Below are 19520 nucleotides of genomic sequence, written 5' to 3' on the forward strand. Positions count from 1 at the left end.
GGACAGACAGATGGTCGGATGGATGGATGAATAGCTAAACGTCTAATTGCCCTACTTACCCCTTCTAGTCCCATTTCCATTTCCCGTTGACACCACCGCCCCCTCCTGGCCAGCAGCAGTATTACGGTGCCGTGAGCCCGTAGCCGGGCCCTTCTCTCCCTGTTTCTCCCCAGCCCCAGCCCTGGCTCCCTGAGCTGGCTCCTTGGGACCCGGCTTTGGCCTTCAACCACTGACTGCCTGTCTTTCCTCCTCCCTTCCCACCCCACTCCCTCTCTCCATCTGCCCCTGCAGCACTGCCAGTAACTCAAACCGCAGCACGCCGGCCTGCTCCCCCATCCTCCGCAAACGGTCTCGCTCACCAACCCCGCAGAGCCCGGACGGAGACGCCATGGTGGAGAAGGGCTCCGATCACTCCTCGGACAAGTCCCCGTCCACGCCGGAGCAGGGTGTGCAGCGCAGCTGCTCCTCACAGTCTGGCCGGAGTGGTGGCAAAAATTCCAAGGTGAGCTGGACCCCTCCGGGGCCTCTCCACTTCCTCCTTAGCTGGCTGCAGGGAAGCCAGTGCGGGGGCGGGTGGTGGGGGGCGGCAAGGCGGGAGCCCTTTCCCCGAGGACCCTTGTGTCAGTGAGGCAAGGGTGGGACAGGCAGGGTTGACCCTAGCTCAGTGTTCTCTTCTCAGCTCAGCCCTCGGAGTGCCCCCAGGGAACTCGTTACAGGATTCCACACTGACTGTTCTCTCTCTTGGGGTGAGGGAGCCTCCTGGACCTTGAGATTTGGAGAAAGGGTGCTCTGGGGACCAGGAGGGACCATCTGTTTAGTCCCGCTTCCTTTTTCAAATTTGGGGTAGAAGGGAACATGATTTGGGACAACAACAGGGCCAGGAAGAGAGTCCTCGGGAAGGGGGATGTCTTTAACGTCCACCCTGGCTGTCTCTCTGCCTTACCTTTGGTAATAACCCACTTGGTAGTCCTTTGGCCGGGAGGGCGGTGACCAGGCCTCTCTGTCCCTCCCAAGATGCTGTTGCCTGAGGACCTGGGCCTTTGCCTGAGAATAGGCATAACATAAGCCCCAGGGGGGGTGCCTGGGTCCCCAGAGATTTTCTTATCCCCTCCTCAGTCCTTTGGGAAGCAGGAGATATTCTTTGCCTAGATGCTCCTTCAAAAAGCTTCTGTTTACTGCTGGGCTCCCAGGCCCTGGGGAGGGGAAGGGGCCCCTGGGAGGCACGGGAGCTGGCTTCCCATCTGATTTGTCTTTTGATTTCTTGTTCTTCCTCTTCTTCCCCACCATTTCCCAAATACCTCCTTTGCATGCATGGTCTTAGTCTCACAAGCGCCTCTCAAAAGTAAGCCATCTTTTGTCTCTGTCTTTGGTCTCCCCTCCGGTGTTGAATTGTCTGTAGTGCTCTGCACCCCCTCCCTCCACCCCCGCCCACTCTGGCCCATGTCTCGCTTGGTCCCTTTCCCAGAAGGGCCGGCCCTACTGCCCCGTGGCAGGCTGGCTTGACGTTACCGAGGGACCATTCCTCTTGCGCCCAGAGTCGGAGAACAGACCCGTCCCCCATCCTCCCCAGTCTCTGCCTGCTCCCCGAACACTGCCTTGGGTTGGGAATCTCTTCCCTCCTTACATGGAGCCATCTAGAAGCAGAGTCCTGCCGGGGCTTCCTTCGTTGCTTTGGGGAAGGGAGGCCCCATCTAGAGAGGCTTCAGGTCCTGAGGGCCCCTTATACCTGCTTTACTGGGTGAGTCCTGATTCCCCAGATGAGATGACTGAGGGCGACAGATGCCCATAGGGAGTTCCCCGGTGCGGTAGAGTGACCTCAGGAGCTGCACCTGGCACCCTCCTTCCCTCTACCTGCCCACTGCCCAGCCCTATGGCCTCTGGTGTTCTCAGGACCCCGAATTGTGATTAGAGCGGAACTGTTCTCCCAGAAGGGCATGGTGCTAACGTCTGGCAGTTGGTGGACGTGGATGGTGGCCCCTTCCAGGCCTCGCAGCAATGCAGCCAGGTCAAGGAGTCAGTGCTGGAGTCTGCCCAGCCTCCCCGCCGCCTGAACCCCGTCCCCTGGGATCTCAGAGGTCCGAGCAGAACTCACAGGGAGTACAGCGAGAGCAATAGGTATTTTAGAACAGCAAGGCTCAGGAAATAATCCCCACGGGGGAAAGGAGGTGGGATGTCGCCCGGAAAAGAAAAAGCAAAGGAATGACTTAATAATAGTCTTGAGCCTCTCTAAGTGTTTTAGGGAGGAGGAGGAGGGCGAACAGCTGTTCTCTTTCCCGAGAGAAGAACAAGAGACTTCAGGGCTAATCCTAGAGTCTGTGACCTTCAGGCTAAAAGCTTGCCTCCGAGGACTTGAGACGGTGGCTGCTTGCTCTAGGGAGGGGGAGAGGAGCTCTGCCCGGTGTGAGGGAGTTCTCTGTGCAGCCAGCACGCACACACCCCCGGCCCCTCAGCCCTCTGGCTGGGGAGAGTACCCGTGTGAGCCAGACACACGCATCAGGTTGTTCCATCTCTCTGGTCGTGCCTATGGACTTTGCACACTTTTCCATCCCAAGGTGAAGCTACAGGATTCTTGCCCTCTTACCCCCATGCCTAGCAAGGCACTCAGTGGCCGAGGCAAACCTTACTGATGGCCAGCAGTCCCCACCCACGGGGGGCCGGTGCCTCTTTAGCCAGGTGCTGGGTGGAGGCGAGCACTCGGTAAGGAGAATTTTTAAACCTGTCCTGCTGAATGGCAGCTCTTCTCTGGGAAGCAAGTGTAAAGACAGCGCACAGTCTAGGAGGGGAGAGAAGACACATGCCTAGGTTGTCCACAAACCAAACCTGGCTGTTAGAAGCCAGGCTGGGACCCTGAGAGGCAAAATGAGGCATAAAGAAGAGACCACGAGCTGAGGGTGAATTCCAAGTGAATCGTGGCCCCCCCTTTCATAAGGAGGTGATGGGGCAGGGGGAGAAGGTGAGGGGGGCTGGGTTTTATTTTCCCTTTGAAGAGCTCAGGGGAGGCAGACACATAGTCTGGGAGTCCCCCAGTTTGGAGAGCTACAGAGATGAGGTGGGGATACCCCTCCCACCACCCTCTGGGTAGATGCTTGTCTCAGGTTGACCAAACCTGTCCATGGCAAGGGATGTGGTAGCCAGAGCGGCCGTTGCTACCCCGCCAGGCCACCTCCCTCAGTGCCTCCCATTCACCTCACAGAGGAGGAGACCTCATCTGTTTTCCAGGCAAGCAGGAGAGGGTTCCCCCTTGTCCCTAGAGCCAAGGTGTCCTGCTGTATCTGCCTCCCCTCCCCAGGGCCTCCCATTTCCTCGTGTTAATCTGTAGGGGCTCAGTAAGGCCCCACACCTGTGAATATGTAACTAGACTGCGGAGGCTGATCCTTCCGGGGTGCAGCAGCCCTGCCCAGAGCAGCGGGCTGGAAGATGGTCATGGCTTCTTTCCTCTTCCCTGAAACCCCTTGAGTTCCTGCCACCACCCACCTTCTGCTCTGTAGTGCTGGCTTGAGGCCACTAGGGGGAGCTGGCGGCCGCTACGTGCGGCCAGGAGCTCCTGCTCTAGGTTGGCCCTTGCAGAGGTCCCCCCAGAACCCAGGTCCCAGGCTGGTTGAGCTGTGTCATCCCGGCTCAGTGGCTTTGCTGCTCCTCTCCCCTTGACTTTTGACTTGTCTTTCAATTCTAATTTCTGTGGTTTTCTTTCCAGTATGACAGACTTAACCTGATCAAAGTAAGAAGTCTCTCTTATTTCTGACCTCCTCTAAGTAGAGCTCCTCTCTCCCCCTCCTCTGGTCCCCCTGTCCCCATCTTCCCAACTCCAGGAGCCTTTGCACTGGGGAGATGTTTTTAGGGAACGTGGGTCTGTCTCTAGGGGCCTTGCATTCCTTTAGTGCTTGTTCTTGAGACCCCTTCTGGGAGGTGATAGAAATGTGTTCCACTCTGTCTTTGAGTACTTTCCCTGACGCCCTCCCCTTTCTAGCCAAATCCATTTATGACCTGTCGGAAAAGCCTTCAACCCCATGCCTAGTTCTCTTTTTCCCCATGCTTCTGAACTTCTCTGCAGAGGAGAGGCATTTCAGGGAACCTGCAAGGGCAGACAGCCTAACTCATGCCAGGGGACACCTCTGTTCTTGCTGCACCGGGGCCTGGAAGCTCCCTCTGGTTTCCCTGCCCCCCCTGAGCTGGGCACTCAGCCCTGGGAGAGCAAAGCCATGAGGGTGGAATTTGCCTCCAGGAGGATGGTCAGAGTTCAGAGACCCGTGCCCACAGTGGGTGTTCTCAGGAGCTACTACGGATCAGGTTGGGGGGGGGGCATTTTCCCCAGAGGTACTCCCAGTGTGCCTGGAGATGGCTGGTTGAGGTAGAGTCTCATGCTGAGGGAGAAGACAGAAGTCCTCGCTTTTGATGGTACATTTCACATTTCAGTACTTGGGAGCACAAATTCTTCTTCTCCCACCCCTTTCCAGAAGAGCAAATATCACACACAAAGGTGTCACACAGAGATGAGACACGGGTTCCATGGTCAAGGCTCGGCTCTTTGTCATTCTGAAGCCCTTTGTTCGAAGCAGATTGAGAAAGCACTCACAGCTGTGTGGCAGTACAGGAAGAAAAAAAATCTACTTCTGTGTACCTTAGGCAGGAGCGAGAACACCACCTAGGAATAATCGTAAAGGTTCTTGGGTCCCCACACCCAGCCCAAGTTCATTCCTGTTCCCCCTTCCCTCCTGGGGTCTTCCGTGAAAGCCAGGACAGTGGGGTAAGGAGCCAGGGGGCAGGTGACAGAGCATTTTCTCAGCTGTGAAGCAGGTGTCTGAGGGCCTGGCTTCGGGTTGATGAAGTGCTGGGACCTGAGGGGCCATGGAGGCTGACGGCACCTCTCCACTGCTGGGGGATGGGGCTCAGGGAATGCCTGCACAGCCTCGTGCCACGTGATCTCAGGGCGGGCCCCAGGAGTGAAGACCTCCCAAGGTGCAGGTCAGGGCAGACACAGCCTGTGCCCCATCCCTCTCCTCCAGGTACGGGTGGCCTTTGCCAGATGTTTGCAGGCGAAGACTGTGACTGTAGCTCCCTCAGCAGGGCAACAGTTGGTTGTAAGTAGTCAGATGGGGCCCCTTTCCCCGCTAAGACCTCTGGATTAGAGGAGAGGGTAAGGCCGTGGTTTGAGCATGTGGCTTGCAGATGGGCCGTAGTGACAGCCTTTGTTGGGAAGCAACTATGGGGAGAGCATCTAGAGAGTTCTTCCAGTGGAGAGAGAGAGAGCTGGCGAAGGGGGAGGTCTCACGACCACGCTTTAGTCACCCGCCCTCCACCCCCACCAGAGACACTCCCAGTAGACATTCTGAGCCCGTGACTGCCCTTTCTTTCCCTTACAAGTCTGGACCTGTTAGACAAGGTGAGGGGGGATGAAGGTTGCAGTTGGGCCCAGAATCCCCACCTCTGTGTGTAGTGGTTGACATGCAGGCACGGTTTCCCCGACCTAGTGATTCTCGCTGCAGTTAATGCCTTTGGCAAGCTTCTTAGTACCGAAAATACTCCATCTCCAGTCTAAAACTGTTGGATCAGCACCTCAAGGGTTGGGGCCCAGCAGCTCTGTGTGTGTGTGTGTTTGTGTGTGTGTGTGTGCGTGCGTGCATGCACACGCGCGCTCCTATCTGCCTGTCTGTCTTCCAAGTGGGGTGTGCATAAAGGACTCCTGGCCATAGAGATTGGAGGTAGACAGAGCACAGTGTCAGCCACGCCTCTCAGTTGCCATGAAAACGAGTCACCTTTGCCCAGGGCCGGGAGCTGAGAGCACCTGGATTCTGGAGCTGGCCCGGAGTCTTGATTTTGTGGGTAACAGAATGACAGCACCTCGAAGCTGGGAGGCACCATTAGCAGTGATGAGTTTCGTACCCCTGGTACTCCCCAGCCTCTCTCACCTCATCGGCCAGTTGTGGAGTGGAAGGAGAAATGGCCTCCTTTGCTCCCCGAGAATGTAGCTGGAAGAGGTTTCCAGGCAGCCCCTTCTCTTCCATTCCCCAAAGGGTCCCCTCCTGCCTTGCGCAGAGGGGCTGACTTGGGGCGGAAGGCTGGGTTGGTCTCCGTCTGCACTTTGCTTCTGGTCAGTGCCCATCTGGGGACTGGGTCTCGGATGCCTGCCGCGCATCCTTTCCCCCCATCAGAGAAGCTCGTGATGGGGCTCCGACTCCCTTCCAGCTGAGCTCTGGCTGGTGCTGCCGCTGCCTGCCGCCCCGACCTTGGTGAGGCTTCCAGCATGGACCTGCCCTGGGCCTCCTTTCTGGATCTGTCTTGAGAAAGGAGGACCCCTCTTGAGCAGCCACCTGGGAAGCATTCAGTTGCATTGGGGTTCCTCTTCCCTGCCCGCCCTCTGCTGTCTGTGTAACCTTCCCTCAGGAGGCCGGGCCTACCCTGGCCATTCCCGCTATCTCTTCCCTGACTAATGGTACCTTCTCTTATTTTGTCCTTTCAGAAAAGCCAGAGTTGGTATAATGTAAGTATCCCTGTTTCTCTTCTGGTCGGGTGCATGGGAAGTGGGGGTGTGGGGGGAGGGTGGAAGTGGTCCGAATGGAGAGGGGCGGAGTGCAGTTGGGCTGCCCCAGGGGCTTGAGCCAGCTCATGGGCCCCTGGCTGGCCCCTGCCCCTAAAGACCAAACATGCTGGTTATCCTCTCTGCAGCAGGACAGGACTGCTGGTGAAGGAGGCTTTGATTCAGGACAGACCAAGGAGGGATGGCCCTCCTTATCCTCCCTTACACTTGTGGACAGGGCTCCTCCAGCCCCAGTGGAGGGGACCAGGCGGGGGAGGCATCCAAAGACTACACGGAATTCTGGGATGGGGACAGCTCCAGGGCCTAAACTTAGGACCCAGGTTTCCTTCCCTTGGTAGAGACATTTTGGAGAAAATGCAGCCAGACTTTTCTCTGATAGTAGAGAGGCCGTTCCATGTGACGGAATTTGACCTCTGCCCCAAGGCCCAGCTCAGCTAGCCCAAGAGGCGTGTGCCTTCTAGAAGACAACCACTGCTCTTGGGTCTGTCGTGCAGCTGTAGCCTGGGATTGTCCATGGTGGCGGCTCACCCAGCCGCTCCGTAGCCAGAACTTGTGTTGTGGATGAAGCCGTCCCATCCAGGACCACAGCCCCCACCGCACAGACGGGGGGGCAGCTTTTTGAACCCCCCACCCCCACCCCCACCCAGAGAGCAGCTGACTGAGGTCTCAGCCATCCGGCCACACTGCACTCTGCCCTCTGGGTCTGGGCCGCAGAGGGCCTGGCCTCAGGCTGCCGTCGTCGTTCCGCCCGGGGCCTGGCGCCCCCCACACTCGGTCTGTTTGATTATGCAGGCACCACTGCCCGCTGCCCCTGGCCGGGCTGTACCCCAGGGGGCCTCATGGCCATGTGGAGGGGGTGGGGGAGAAGGTGGCTGGGAGCCAGGGGGGCTGTGCACGTGGGGGGGGGAGGGGAGGCTTGCATTTCATGTAGGGCTTGTTTCTGATCCTAGGGTGGGGTGGGGTGGGGTAGGGGGATATTTTCACACACGGCTCAGGGATGCCTGGTCAGCCCTGTGGCTTCTGACCTCTTGCTGCTCAGCGGCCCTGCCTGTCCCTGGGGAGCTCTGCCCACCGAGCCTGGCGCCCCCGAGGTGGAGGCTGGAGGGCTGCCCTGACGGGGTTGAGCTGTGGGCTGAGGTGGCCTGTGTCCGGGAGAAGCCAGACGACGCCCCCTCGTTCCCCAGCCCTTCCCTTTGGACCTGCCGTGGTCTTCAGCCCCCGCGCTGCTTAGAGCTCAAATCCTGGAGGCAACAGAAGCTGCTTCTGCGAGGGAGGAGTGGGGGGGGGCCACTTTCTTGGGAGCCATGTGGGGCCTCCAGCATCCTTTGCCTGACAAAGCCTCCACCACTCTGAGTGGCATTGCAAAATTAATGCCCCAGAGGGAACAGGAAACAGGTGGCTGCAGACATGTTAGACCATTGAAACAGCCAAATTTGGACATGAAGGTCCCCCCACCCCCTTGTCACTCACTTTCTCTCAGTCAGGCTCTTCTGTTCCAGCTCACTTTCCCTTTCCTTGACTCCACGCCCTTTGTCTCTGGCTCCTCCTCTCCTTTCTCTGATTTCCATTCCGGGGCTGGCTCCCCCTCCCTCTCTGCTACCAGCCAGCAGGTTTTCCTTACCCTCCGTGGCTTCCCCATTCTGTCACCTCAGGGCCTCCCTCCGCCCCCGCAGGCCCAGCGGGCCCCTGAGCCCTTGCAGAGTGAGGGATAGGAATGGATGCCAGTCACCGCAAGGGCCCAGAACTCAGGGGCTCTGGCGACACATAAGGGGGAGACGGCAGAGGAGCTGAGAGTGGCCAGACCCGCTTCCTGCCTGAGCCCTGCAGCTGGAGACCCTCCCTGATTGCGCAATGGGCCCCCATGCAAGGTCGTCTCCCAGGCCTTCCTGGGACTCACAGATGGTCAGTGTCTCCTCCAGCCTTCCGTCCCTCGCCCCAAATAAATTACAGAAGCATGACAGACTCCCCACTTGGCACAAATCATTAACTCATAGAGGCCAAGTGCACAAGGGACTAAACGCTGTCCCTAGCCGCCCCCTCTCTGGGACGCGTGCTCTCGCTTTGGGGCGTCTTGCAGACTCCAGGCGGCCCATCCAGAAATGTCTTCTTGTGGCTCCCTTTTCCTTGGCTGTTTCCACGTTGCAGGCAGATGTGGCTCCTTCCATGCGCCCGGGTCCTGCTCTGCTTCCTCGGTGGAAGCCTGGGGCGGGCAGGGATGGGTTGCAGAACGGAGTGATGTGGAGGAGGGGCAGGGAAATGGTAGGGAGACTCTGGGAGGCCGAGAGGGGACAGGGGGGACCTCCAGCCAACCGAAGCTGCAGGAGGGAAAGGAGCAGCTGCTGTGTCAGGGAGAGCCCTAGAAGAGCTGGCTTCAGGTAGCCCCAGGCTGCTGCTCCTGTAAAAACCCTGCTTTCCCCCTGAGACCGAGACGATACCCTGGCTCTGGACTGCCGGCTTCTGGGTGTCTGCGGAGGAAGCAAGGTGCTACCTGCCCCACACAGCTAGTGTCACCCCATCTCTGCCCGCTTGGATGTTGTCAGCGGGCCTGTCTACAGCACGGGACGGAGTGTGGTCGTTCCCCTAGGCACCGTTGTCCTGCCCTGATCAGGAAGCTACCACCTGGGGGTTTCCCCAGGGCCACGTGACTCGGGGCCCATGGTGTGGGGTACCCGCAATCTTCCCAGCGCTTGCACCCTTGGGGGGCTGACACCCCCGTGCTGTGCGCCGTATGTGTCTGTGCTCTTGTGAGCAGAAGCCTCATGCTCCCTAACACTGCCTTCCAATAATACATCCACGGTTTTCCAGAAGGCACTTAACTTGGCCTTTGTGTTGCCCCATCTCCCCGTCTCTGCGCTGCCAACAGCCCTCTTTGACACTCAGGGGAGCACTGTAGCTGGGTTGCTGCCTAGGGGGCCATCCTTATGTGGATAGGCAAAGGCTTTGTCATCCCAGCTCCGGGACAGTCACACGTGCCCTGGTCAGCTTCCGGACTGGGCGTCCTCGTGGAGCTGCTGACCATTGAGAGAACATCTGGGGTTGTTGAGTAGCTTGGGTCTGCTAGGAAGGAGGCTCACCCAGCATTTCCCCAGCCCCTTCCTTTACCTTCCTCTCTTCTACATTTTACTTTTTTTTCCCCCCTCTGATACTTGTGTTTATTTTTCTTGCCTGAATAACACAAAGCATAGGGATAATGAGCAGACTTCTGTAATTTCCTGGGGCAAGATTCCACTATTCTACTTTCAAAGGTGGTATTTGTGATAAATATTCACTAATTTATTTATTTTTACCTTTTTTTTAAAGATTTTATTTATTTGACAGAGATCACAAGTAGGCAGAGAGGCAGGCAGAGAGAGAGAGGAGGAAGCAGGCTCCCCGCTGATCAGAGAGCCCGATGCGGGACTCGATCCCAGCACCCTGAGATCATGACCTGAGCTAAAGGCAGTGGCTTAACCCACTGAGCCACCCAGGCACCCGATGATCCCAGCTTTATTCATCAAGGCTCCTCCCAGTTTGAGAGGCGCAGCCCCAGTAGACATGAAGTGGTGGGATAAGCACAAACAGGGCTTTAGTTTCAGTAGAAAGCCGAGGGCAAGGTTGGGGGTGGCAGGGGTGTATTCTGCCCCCCAGAAATGGCCCCTGTTGGGTGCAGTAGGCTTGCATCTTGGGTGAAGGGGTCAGGAGTCTTCCGCTTGGTGCCTCGCCTTGTGTGGACACAGGTAAATGTCCTCAGCGGCTTCACCCCTTCCTGGGGGGTCAGTCGTCATGGCAGCCCAGAGAAGCAACCTGTCTGCGGTCCTAAGTTAGGAGCCTAGGCCCTGGAGGCTGGGAGAGACTTGGAGCCCAAGCTCCCCTCCATGCCCCGGGATGGGGGTGCTGGCTTTTTTGATGGGGAGGAAGGGATAGCGCCGGTCCTGTGGGATGGCCAAGTAGGTCTGCCGGCATGAGATTGAGAGCAAGAGAACAAAGCCTTGTGGGCATGAAATGGGGACATTAGGGGGACAGCATAGAAAGTAGAAGTTCAGAGACAGGACTTGCTGCCTATAGCTCCGTGTGCTTCCGTCAGCTCTGCCCATCTCCCCACTGTTACCTACCCAGTGTCTTGGAAGAGTCTCTTGACTTCTGCTCCCCGGACTCCCATCCTTCACCTTCTCCAGAATGGTCCCCACTCCCATGATGAGGTCATTCTCTCAATCTCACTCCCCTCTTTACCTTTCTGCATGAGGCTGTCCCACCTGCATCTCTCTCCTTTCTTTGATCATTGCCACCCTCCCCGCCCCAAGCCCCACATCTGGCTCCTCCCTACCTGGTTTCGGTTGGAGGGCCAGGATTTGAAGGTCTTAATTGATTTCTTCCCAGGTGAGTATAGTACTCCACCAAAATCCCTCTGTTTTTCTCTTGGGTTCCTAGACCCCACCCCTCCGGTGTTGTACCCAGGGAGGGGGTACCATTTGGTCCCAGCTCCCAGTGTTTGCCATCCAGTTAATGTTTATCTCAGGGTCAATGCCCTCTCCTCAGGCCGGGAGCTGCCTGCCACCCTGCCCTGCCCAGCCCATTCCCTTGTGGGGGTTGTAGGAGACAAAGGCTGAGCGCTGAGACTTGTCTCCCTGGGGTTATCTCTCTTGGGTGTGTCCTAACTCCGTCTCACCCAGTACCTGTAGCTGTCAGGCCCATAGGGATATGGAAATGTTTCCAGAATTACTTGAAGAATTCAGCTTTCGTGGTCTATACCCTGCCTAGATCTTGGGGTCTGGTATGGACCAAGAAGAGAAGCATTCTGGTCACCCCGGAAAATGGAACTGCCAGGGTTCCCATCCCACACTGCAAAGGATAGGGCTGCCGTACGCGGAGCAGAGAAGCTTGAGTGTATGGTCTGGAGTGTTGGCAGGGATCGAGCACCAAGAAGTGCATACTTGGGATCTGGGTGGCTGTGCACACGTCAGACGCGGTATACAGAGGAACAGCAGCGGGATATAAGGAACGTGTACATTTGGTAAAGGGTTTCTGAGCATCAGGTCATGCTCTGCTGTAGAAGACAGAGCTGTTTGAGGCGTAGATCCCTCCTGGCGAGGATGATAACCTGATGGAGGAACCCTGTGCATGGGTAACAGTGGAGGCCGAGAGGCTGGGTCCAGGGTGCAGATGTTGAGAGAGAAGTTTGGGGAAGGATTCAGACTCCTTGTCTACTTCCTAACACCATTTAACCAGGAGACTCTGGGTTCTTCAGAGTCAGAATCTTCGGGGAGTCAAGAATCTCCATTTTTTTAAGCTTTATTTTTAGAGAGAGAGAGAAGGGGAGGGGCAGAGGGAGAAGGAGGGCGAATCTCAAGCAGACTCCCTGTGGAGTGCAGAGCCTGACATGGGCTCCGTCTTGTGACCCCAAGATCACGACCTGAGCTGAAACCAAGAGTCAGATGCTTCGCCCCCGAGCCACTCAGGCACCCCCAGGATTTCCATTTTCAGTGCATTTGTTAGCTCTGTTTAGAGTCCGCTCATGTTGGAGTCCTGCTGGCTCAGACCTCAGAGTCTCCTAAGAGGCACCAGTCCTCATCACGCTCGGGCTTGGGACCCTCGCTACACGGAGAGCATCGCTGTGGAGGGCGAGGCAGGTGCCCCATTTGTTTCAAAGGTCTAACTTTTCCTGGGGACCCATGTCTTCCCAGTCCCAATGCTATGCATTTGCTGCCCCGGTTTCTCTGTCTAGATCCCTTCCTGGCCCCACTGGCCTGACTCTCATTCCTCTGCTTCCCTAAGTTCGCGCTGTTTCCTTTTAACCCCCGCTGGGGCCAAAGTTTCTGGTCTTAGCATTGCTAGTTGGCCCTCAGGGTCTGAGGAGCAGCCTAGGAATCCTCTTGGCCTGGATTCCCCCTCCTGCTAGTGCTGGAGGCAGGGGAGGGTCCCCGGAACTGATGACCTCAACTTCTCCAGGTGATCTGCCCAACTTCTCCCCACCAGTATATCTGGGGAGAGAGGAGTCAAACTCCAGTCCCCCTGCTGGTGCGATGCACAGGGAGGTCCGTGGACCAGTGAGGCAGTGACAGGAGTGTGCTCGAGAAGTCCCTGGCTATTAGCGTCTCCAATTTCAGATTTCATCATAGCAGCCGTGCCCCCGGCACCTCCCCCTCCCTTCCCCTCCTCCCCTCCCCCCAGAGCCCTGGCCAGTTACTTTCCATTGCAGGAAACATCTGCTGGGGAGGCCAGACTAGGCCGAGGGGTTACTGGAGGACGTTGGCCAGTACCATCACCCAGATCCTGTAACTTGAGGCATGTGTAGGACTCTGGCCCTGCCCACCCACCCACCCTGCCTCCCCACTGCCATGGGCCGCTCTAACAAAGAAGTTGTTTGCTGGTCAGCTCAGGAGAGCACGTTGTGGGGAAGGAAAGGGGTGTGTGTGTAGGGGTGGGGGTGAGAACAGGCCTTGTTGCCACAGCCAGTGGTGGCCGCTCTGCCTGGGAGAGGGCTATGAGTCATAGGGACCAGTGCCCGCCCAGCGGAGAGATTGCCTTATTGGGACGGGCCAGACAGCGCTGGGAAGCCGGGAGTTCATTCTCTCCCTGGAGTTTCTGACCAACTGTGAGTGGGGTGTGAGGAATTGGCGGGGTGCACCCCTGGACCAGGCTGTGGGGTCATCCTCTTCCTGTGCGGCGTGTCCGTCAGGGGCCTGCTGTCCGGAGCCCTCCTGCTGGCCCTGCGCACCTGCCGTGTCGTCTGCCTCTTCTGGCCTCAGCTGGCCTCTCGCAGTGGCTGTCCACACTGACCAGGAGGAGGGGTCCCACCGCATCCTCTCTGGGTCACCCTCAGCCCAAAGACCAGCCACCTTGTGGGAGCCAAAGTGGGGTGAAGCAGCAGAACCTGGCCATGGGACACTGGCCGGCCAGCCTGTCCCAAGAGCCATGCTGACCACACCCTCCCACTTGTGAGGTTTCGTGCTAGGAACGGAGCTCTGGGAGACAGAAGGAGGCCAATCAGTGTCACACAGACCCTCTGCCGAGAAGCCAGCGGTTTGCCTATCTGCGTTACGAGGCTGATTGTTTTCATCCTGAGGGCACAGTCAGGAACCAGAGCTCCAGGAGCTGGGGTCCCTGGGGAGGAGGAGCCGTGGGTAGCGATGGAATCTTTGACTGAGTCGGGGGTCCTCTTGAGCCTCCTGCTGGAGCAGGACAGCCAGCCTTTGCAGTGGTACCTGAAGAAGTTTCCGGATCCACCTGTTGGTGCAGAACTCTGCTGCTGGCATGAATCTGAGGAGATCCCAGCCGTGAGTGTGCATCCCAACTTCTCTGGGCCCGTGTGACCATTCTGCCGCACCCCTGTAATTCCCTACTCACTCCTGCTGCCTGAGGGCCCCCCCACCTGACCATCCTTGAACCAAAATCCTCTGACCATTTTAAATTAAAGTAGGTGAGCCACGCCTCACTTTCCGAGGAAATTGCTCTAGGACCACAGGGGTGGGAGATAGAGGGTCGAGGTCTTTTGCGTCAAAAGGATATATGGGGGTGGGGGGGGGGTCGACCTGACGTGTCTCTAGAGTCTGGGAGGCAGAGGCCTGCCTGCCATCCATACTGGCAGCCTGGGAGAATCAGGGCACTGATCTCCAAGGCTGCGTTAAGGAGTTCCTGCACCCAAGCCAGTTTTGATAGAACTGGCTGAGTTGAGAGATTAGCTGGCATTGCCCTCCCTCTCCCTCGGCCACAGCTTTGTTCGGAGGGGAGGAGAGGAGAGGAGCGGCTCCCTCCGTTTGCCACCAGTCTGGTTGGGAGATGATGGCCAGACGCCAGGCACCTACCTCCACCTCTGTCAATGCCTGAGTTCTCTGTGGAGGCGAGAGAGAGGCAGGGGCTAGGCAGCTATGTGGAGAGCACGTGAGAACAGGAGGACTTCCAGTCTTGGATAATTGGTTGCCTGATGCCTGGTTAACACCTGAGGGGGCCTGGGGCTATCTGCTAGGCTGCTCCTCGGACTGATGGCGGAACGTGGTAAAAATAGGAAGACTCGCCTGCTGGAGAATTTTTTTTTTATTTTTTAAAGAAATTTAATTGTAAAGAACCTAAAACTTAACCATCTGAAGTATTTGTAAGGATTTCTCAGTTCTGTAGCGTTAAGTGCATTCACATTGTTCTGCACCGTTTCCAAAATTTTTTCATCTAGAAACACTGAAGCTTTATTACCACCCCCTGGGGCGGGGAGGAGACCACTCGTGGGCATGAGAGACGAGTGGGTGCCCCCAAGGATGTGAGTATCTCATCGCCTCGGAGGGTGTGCTCTGCTGGGGCATCCTTGTTGCCCTCTTGGGACCGAGACCATGAGGCACCATCACAGAACAGTGGCTCAGACCAGGGACCCTGGGGCAGGCTGCTTCAGTTTGTGCTCTCCTCTCCCACTTCGGAATCACATACTTTAGACAAGTTGCTTAACCTTTCTGTGCCTCAACTTCCTAGTGTATAAAATGGGATAAGGGAAACAGCCTGTGGTCCGGTTAAATGATGCATGTGAAGGGCTAATGGTAACGCAGGGTGCGTGGTAATGACTCATTTCACGTTCGCTCAGCTGTAGCTGTACAGGGTCGATTAGGCATAATTAGGAACTTAGCGACGATCAGGTGGGTGAGCAAGGGTTTTCATTGTGTGGGCTGTGTTCTGCAAGGCCAGGGTGCTGGCTGGATTGGCTATCTTGGTATCAGTTTGGAATCAACCTATGGGCCAGAGAAGTGTGGTATTTGGAGGTTTTTTTTTTAATAGCCATAAAAGTCAGAGGATAGGTTGACTTCTAGATATTCACTCCCAGTGGCCCTGATGCTTGGCTCAGACATACAGCAGGTGACTTTGGGGTTCTACAGCACAGCGTGCCTTCGGGGAAGGTAGCTGTGCATTGACTACTACCAGGATGGCTCATTTTATAAACCAGCCAAGACAGAAGTTTCAAAGCCAAATTAACTATAGACAGCATAGCTGAAAGCACTGTCTTCTCTCTCTGTCCTGGAAATCCTCCCCCAAACTGAAGTCCTGCCATTCCTTTCTCCTCCAGCTTCCTGAAATATTCCCCTTGCCTCTAGCACAAAAGCCAACAGGCCACTTTGAGCTCAGCTAGCCAAGTGGGTGCCCTGAACGCGGTCAGACCACAGCCCGAGCTTGCTCCCGGGCCACTCAGCTTTGCAGGAAGCCAGAAGTCACCGACTAAAGCACGTCGTGTTGCTGCCACAGCTGTATACCGGTGCATTGCCAAGGAAGTGGGTGCAAAGTGTAAATGGCCAAGACCTACCTGTCCCCACCATCAGGACAGTCTGGGATGCTCCTGGCATGAATAGGCCGGTCAGTGACTCGCCTGGCTGGAGGACAGGTGTCTCTCTGTCGTGATGCGTGGCTCTTCCTGGGTTGTGCCCTCGTCTTCATGTGTCATCCTTGGGTGCCTTTCAGCCACAGGATATGCTGCCCTTTTTTTTTTTTTTTTTTTTTTTTTTAAGATTGTAAGCTTAGATCAGGTTTCCTGTCTGTTCAGCTGACTGAGGGAATTTCCAAGGAGGATTTGCTAAGACAGTTTGTGGGGATAGGTCTGCACCCAAAAAGCTGAGTGGGCACAGGCTCTGGTGGTGGCTCAGGGGGAGCCGAGGACCTGGGATGCAGAAATCTGTCACTGACCAGCCCAGGGGCTCCTGGGCAGGGGTCTCTTCTCAGGCCTTCGTTTCCTCATCGCTAATGGAAGGATTGGGTTAGATGGGCTTGTAAAAGGTGGGGAGGGCCTCAAGGTGGGGTGCCTCCAACTTGCCAGACACGCTTTTAAATTCTCTGCTCCTGTGCTTATTCTAGTACTGGTTTTATGATGTTGTTGTTGTTGTTGTTGTTGTTTAATCTAGTCTTGGTAAAGTACAGTTCTCCCCCACCCCGTTTCACTGAGATATAATCGACAAGTCCCATCGTAATAGTCTTCCATTGTAAGATTTTTCTTTTCCAGTTGCGAATGTCGTACCCAGCCAGGTACTTACTGGGTCAGTGACGATAACCACTGCTTCTAAGAGATGCACTGAGTACCGTCGTATTGTGGGTCCTGCTAGGGGGCTGGGGGAGCCCTTTCAGGCCCCCGTTTTGCTGTCAAGGTGGGACTTCCTGCTGGCAGAAGGCAGGGCAGCAGTAGCTCTCGTGGTGGGTTCCCGGGAAGAGCTCCCTGGAGGGGTCCCTCCTTCCTTTCTCTTCTTGGTATCCAGTAGGGCCCTGCTTAGCATGTTTGATATTTTCTCATTGATGGACACTGGATACAAACCCTTTCGGAGTGTCTGATTCTCCCTGGGGTGTTTATCCATACATGCTGAAGCCCCCTAGGTCTCACCGGGCCACGTAGGGTCTGTGGAATAACGAGCCTCATCTTCGCCCTTTAAACCTGCAAGCGGGTGCTCTTGCTGTGTCTTCCTCCCCATCCCCACAGAACCTGGGGACGACCTGCTAACCTCAGTCATTGTCGCGCAGGTGTTAAGCCCAACTTACAAGCAGAGAAATGAAGACTTCCGAAAGCTCTTTAAGCAACTTCCAGACACGGAGCGTCTCATTGTTGGTGAGCCAGGGGACCCCGAGAGCAGGGGGTGGGAGCGGGAAGGAAATCTGGGCTGCGCACCGTGTGTGTGATGGCCCCGGCAGAGAGCCCAGCCCAGGATGAGTCACTGCCACTCTTCCCTCTGCAGGTGGCCCAGCAGTAAAGGGTTGGGGTAACGTGGATGGGGGAGGGGTGTCAGTTGACTTTTATCGGCTTCTACTCCCTCTGATTTTCTCGTCCTCTCTGCCGCCTCCTCCATCCCTCTGCCTCCAGGCAGCAATGGCGTGTTTAATGTCACGTCAGCTGCTAGGGACCCTCTTGGCCACTAGTTCAAGTGTCTCACCCACCTAGTGAGTGGTAGGCAGCGGAGCTCCCGCAGTGCTGGTGGGAGGGATGGCGGGCCTCATTGGTAGTGTTTCGCTGAAGATGCTTCCTCTGTCCCCCATCCTACCGCAGATTACTCATGTGCACTCCAAAGAGACATTCTTCTTCAGGGCCGACTCTACCTCTCTGAAAATTGGATCTGCTTCTACAGCAACATCTTCCGCTGGGAAACTCTGGTAAAGACCTGGGGCTTTCTCCCTGGGCTGTCCCCTTGGCTAGCATTGAGCAAGTTGCCCCCACCCTCCCCCTTTGGTTGACTTCCTGCTCTACCCACGCCTTTGCATAAAAGGACATGCCTGAGTCTTCAGGGCAACATCTCCTCTGCCATGTCTTCCCCTCCCTCCCTCTTGGGTGCGGAAGAGAGCATGAAAGCATTTGCTTTTGGCAAGTGGGGGTAAGCATTTGGCAAAAGCCATCGCAGGAGGTAGAGTAGTTGAGTCCAAGGAGCGTTGGCCTTGGCACTCAGGGCCGGGTTGAACGTTGTCTAGGTTTTCCACCTAGTGAGCTGTTTCTCAGGAGGCTAGTCCTTTATTCTTCCTCTGCCTCCTCATCTTATAAAATAAAGCAGGAAGAGATAAGCTGGTGACTTATGGTTCCATCCAGCGTCATTGTCTATGTAAGTGCCAAGCAGCAATAGGGCTGTGCACATTGATCAGACTGTGTAGACGGGAGAAGGCAGGCTACCTGGACCAGTAGCTGAGACAACACTGGGCTCAAGGCAAGGCTCAGCCACCACCTTGCTGCATGGCTTCTGGGAAATGGGGAGCTAAACCAGGTGATGTCTAACGGGGTCCCTTCCAGGTTTAGAGATAAGTAAACTGAGATGTGATTTCCTCCCTCTGATTGGGCGCCATGTAAACACGCGTGGCCGACTCAGTGAATGTCTCTTCTTGCTTATTATCTGTTCTCCGTCCCTGTGGGGTGCCAGCTGACGGTCCGTTTGAAAGACATCTGCTCCATGACTAAAGAGAAAACAGCTCGCCTCATTCCCAATGCCATTCAAGTTTGCACTGACTCTGAAAAGGTAAGTGAGACTAATCTTGGACCTTCTACTCCCTGGCACCCCAGTCCCCAGCCCCCCCACCCCGCTTCTGTATTTCTGTCCTTCAACTGCATGAATATGGAGGCCAGGAGGATGGGGGTGGGGGATGGGAAGGTGACAGAGATGGTGGGGACCACCTCCATTGGATTGGGGTGTTTGGAGTCTGAGCAGGGGTGAGGACGGAAGGTCAGTCCACTGGACTTAGAGCCAGACCACTTGAATTTGAGTCCCGTAACCGTGGGAGTGGCATGTAACCTCTCTCCACTTAAGTTTTCTCATGCGTAACGTCGTGCCAGTCGTTCCCATGACAAAGGCTTGAAATGACGTCACGGATTTGAAAACACTGAATTGTAAAGCTCTTTGCAAATATGAGTTGTTATTATACATCGGCAGAGTCCAGTGGGAAGTGGATTGTCAGCATGGGGGAGGTAACATATGGGGCTGAGGAAACATTGGGATCTTTGACCTTTAACCAGCACCTGGAGACTGAGAGCTTCAGGGCTGGGGGTGGACTAGGCCTGAGCCAAACACAGGACTGCAGAGCCCTTGGACTTGGGGAGTTCAGTGGCAGCAACCTTGAGATTTTGGGTCAGGTGGTCTTTGGTTTGAATTCTGTTTCCGACATGAATCAGCCTTGTGATGACATAAGACCCCTAATCCCACCAGCTTCTTTCTCTTTATTAGGCATTGGCGGTTAGTTTCTCTTCCAAGCTTTTGTGTGGTTGAGGTGAAGCAGCATTTAGATCATGTTCAGGACATCTGGTTCCCCACCATTTCCTTCCCACGTGTTCTGTGGGGTCCCCACTAACATGTAAGCACAGTAAGAGCCGGCCTTTCTGTTTTGATTGTCACTGTACCCCGAATAGGTAAAATCATACCCAGCACGTACTGTATTCAAATATTTGTTGAATTAGCGAATGAGAGGGTCAGAGGGTTTGTCTTCTCCTTCCCAAAGTCTGGCTCACGGCTCACCACTTAACCCGGGTCCAGTCGGTGGGTGAGGAAAGTTGTTTTATGGAGATGACAACCTCCAGCAGAGGGAG

The 19520-nt window shown here is 56.0% G+C and overlaps 1 protein-coding gene across 13 annotated transcripts in view; it reads left to right on the forward strand.

Annotated features, from left to right (window-relative positions):
• GRAMD1B (GRAM domain containing 1B) overlaps positions 1-19520 on the forward strand; it is a 183689-nt gene that overhangs the window by 139036 nt on the left and 25133 nt on the right. For 11 of the 13 annotated variants that reach the window (XM_047690882.1, XM_047690874.1, XM_047690873.1 and 8 more), the window contains 5 exons: positions 292-502; positions 6458-6478; positions 16988-17072; positions 17508-17611; positions 18364-18459. In XM_047690882.1, coding sequence (XP_047546838.1) covers positions 389-502; positions 6458-6478; positions 16988-17072; positions 17508-17611; positions 18364-18459 — 420 coding nt within the window. In that variant the 5' untranslated portion in view covers positions 292-388. Of the gene's footprint in view, positions 1-291; positions 503-5003; positions 5079-6457; positions 6479-16987; positions 17073-17507; positions 17612-18363; positions 18460-19520 lie in introns of those variants that run through there. The other 2 variants (XM_047690887.1, XM_047690886.1) reach the window with 2 other exon arrangements.

The sequence above is a fragment of the Lutra lutra genome, chromosome 10 (genome assembly GCF_902655055.1).
Source record: "Lutra lutra chromosome 10, mLutLut1.2, whole genome shotgun sequence".
In the NCBI taxonomy this organism is placed as follows: domain Eukaryota; kingdom Metazoa; phylum Chordata; class Mammalia; order Carnivora; family Mustelidae; genus Lutra; species Lutra lutra.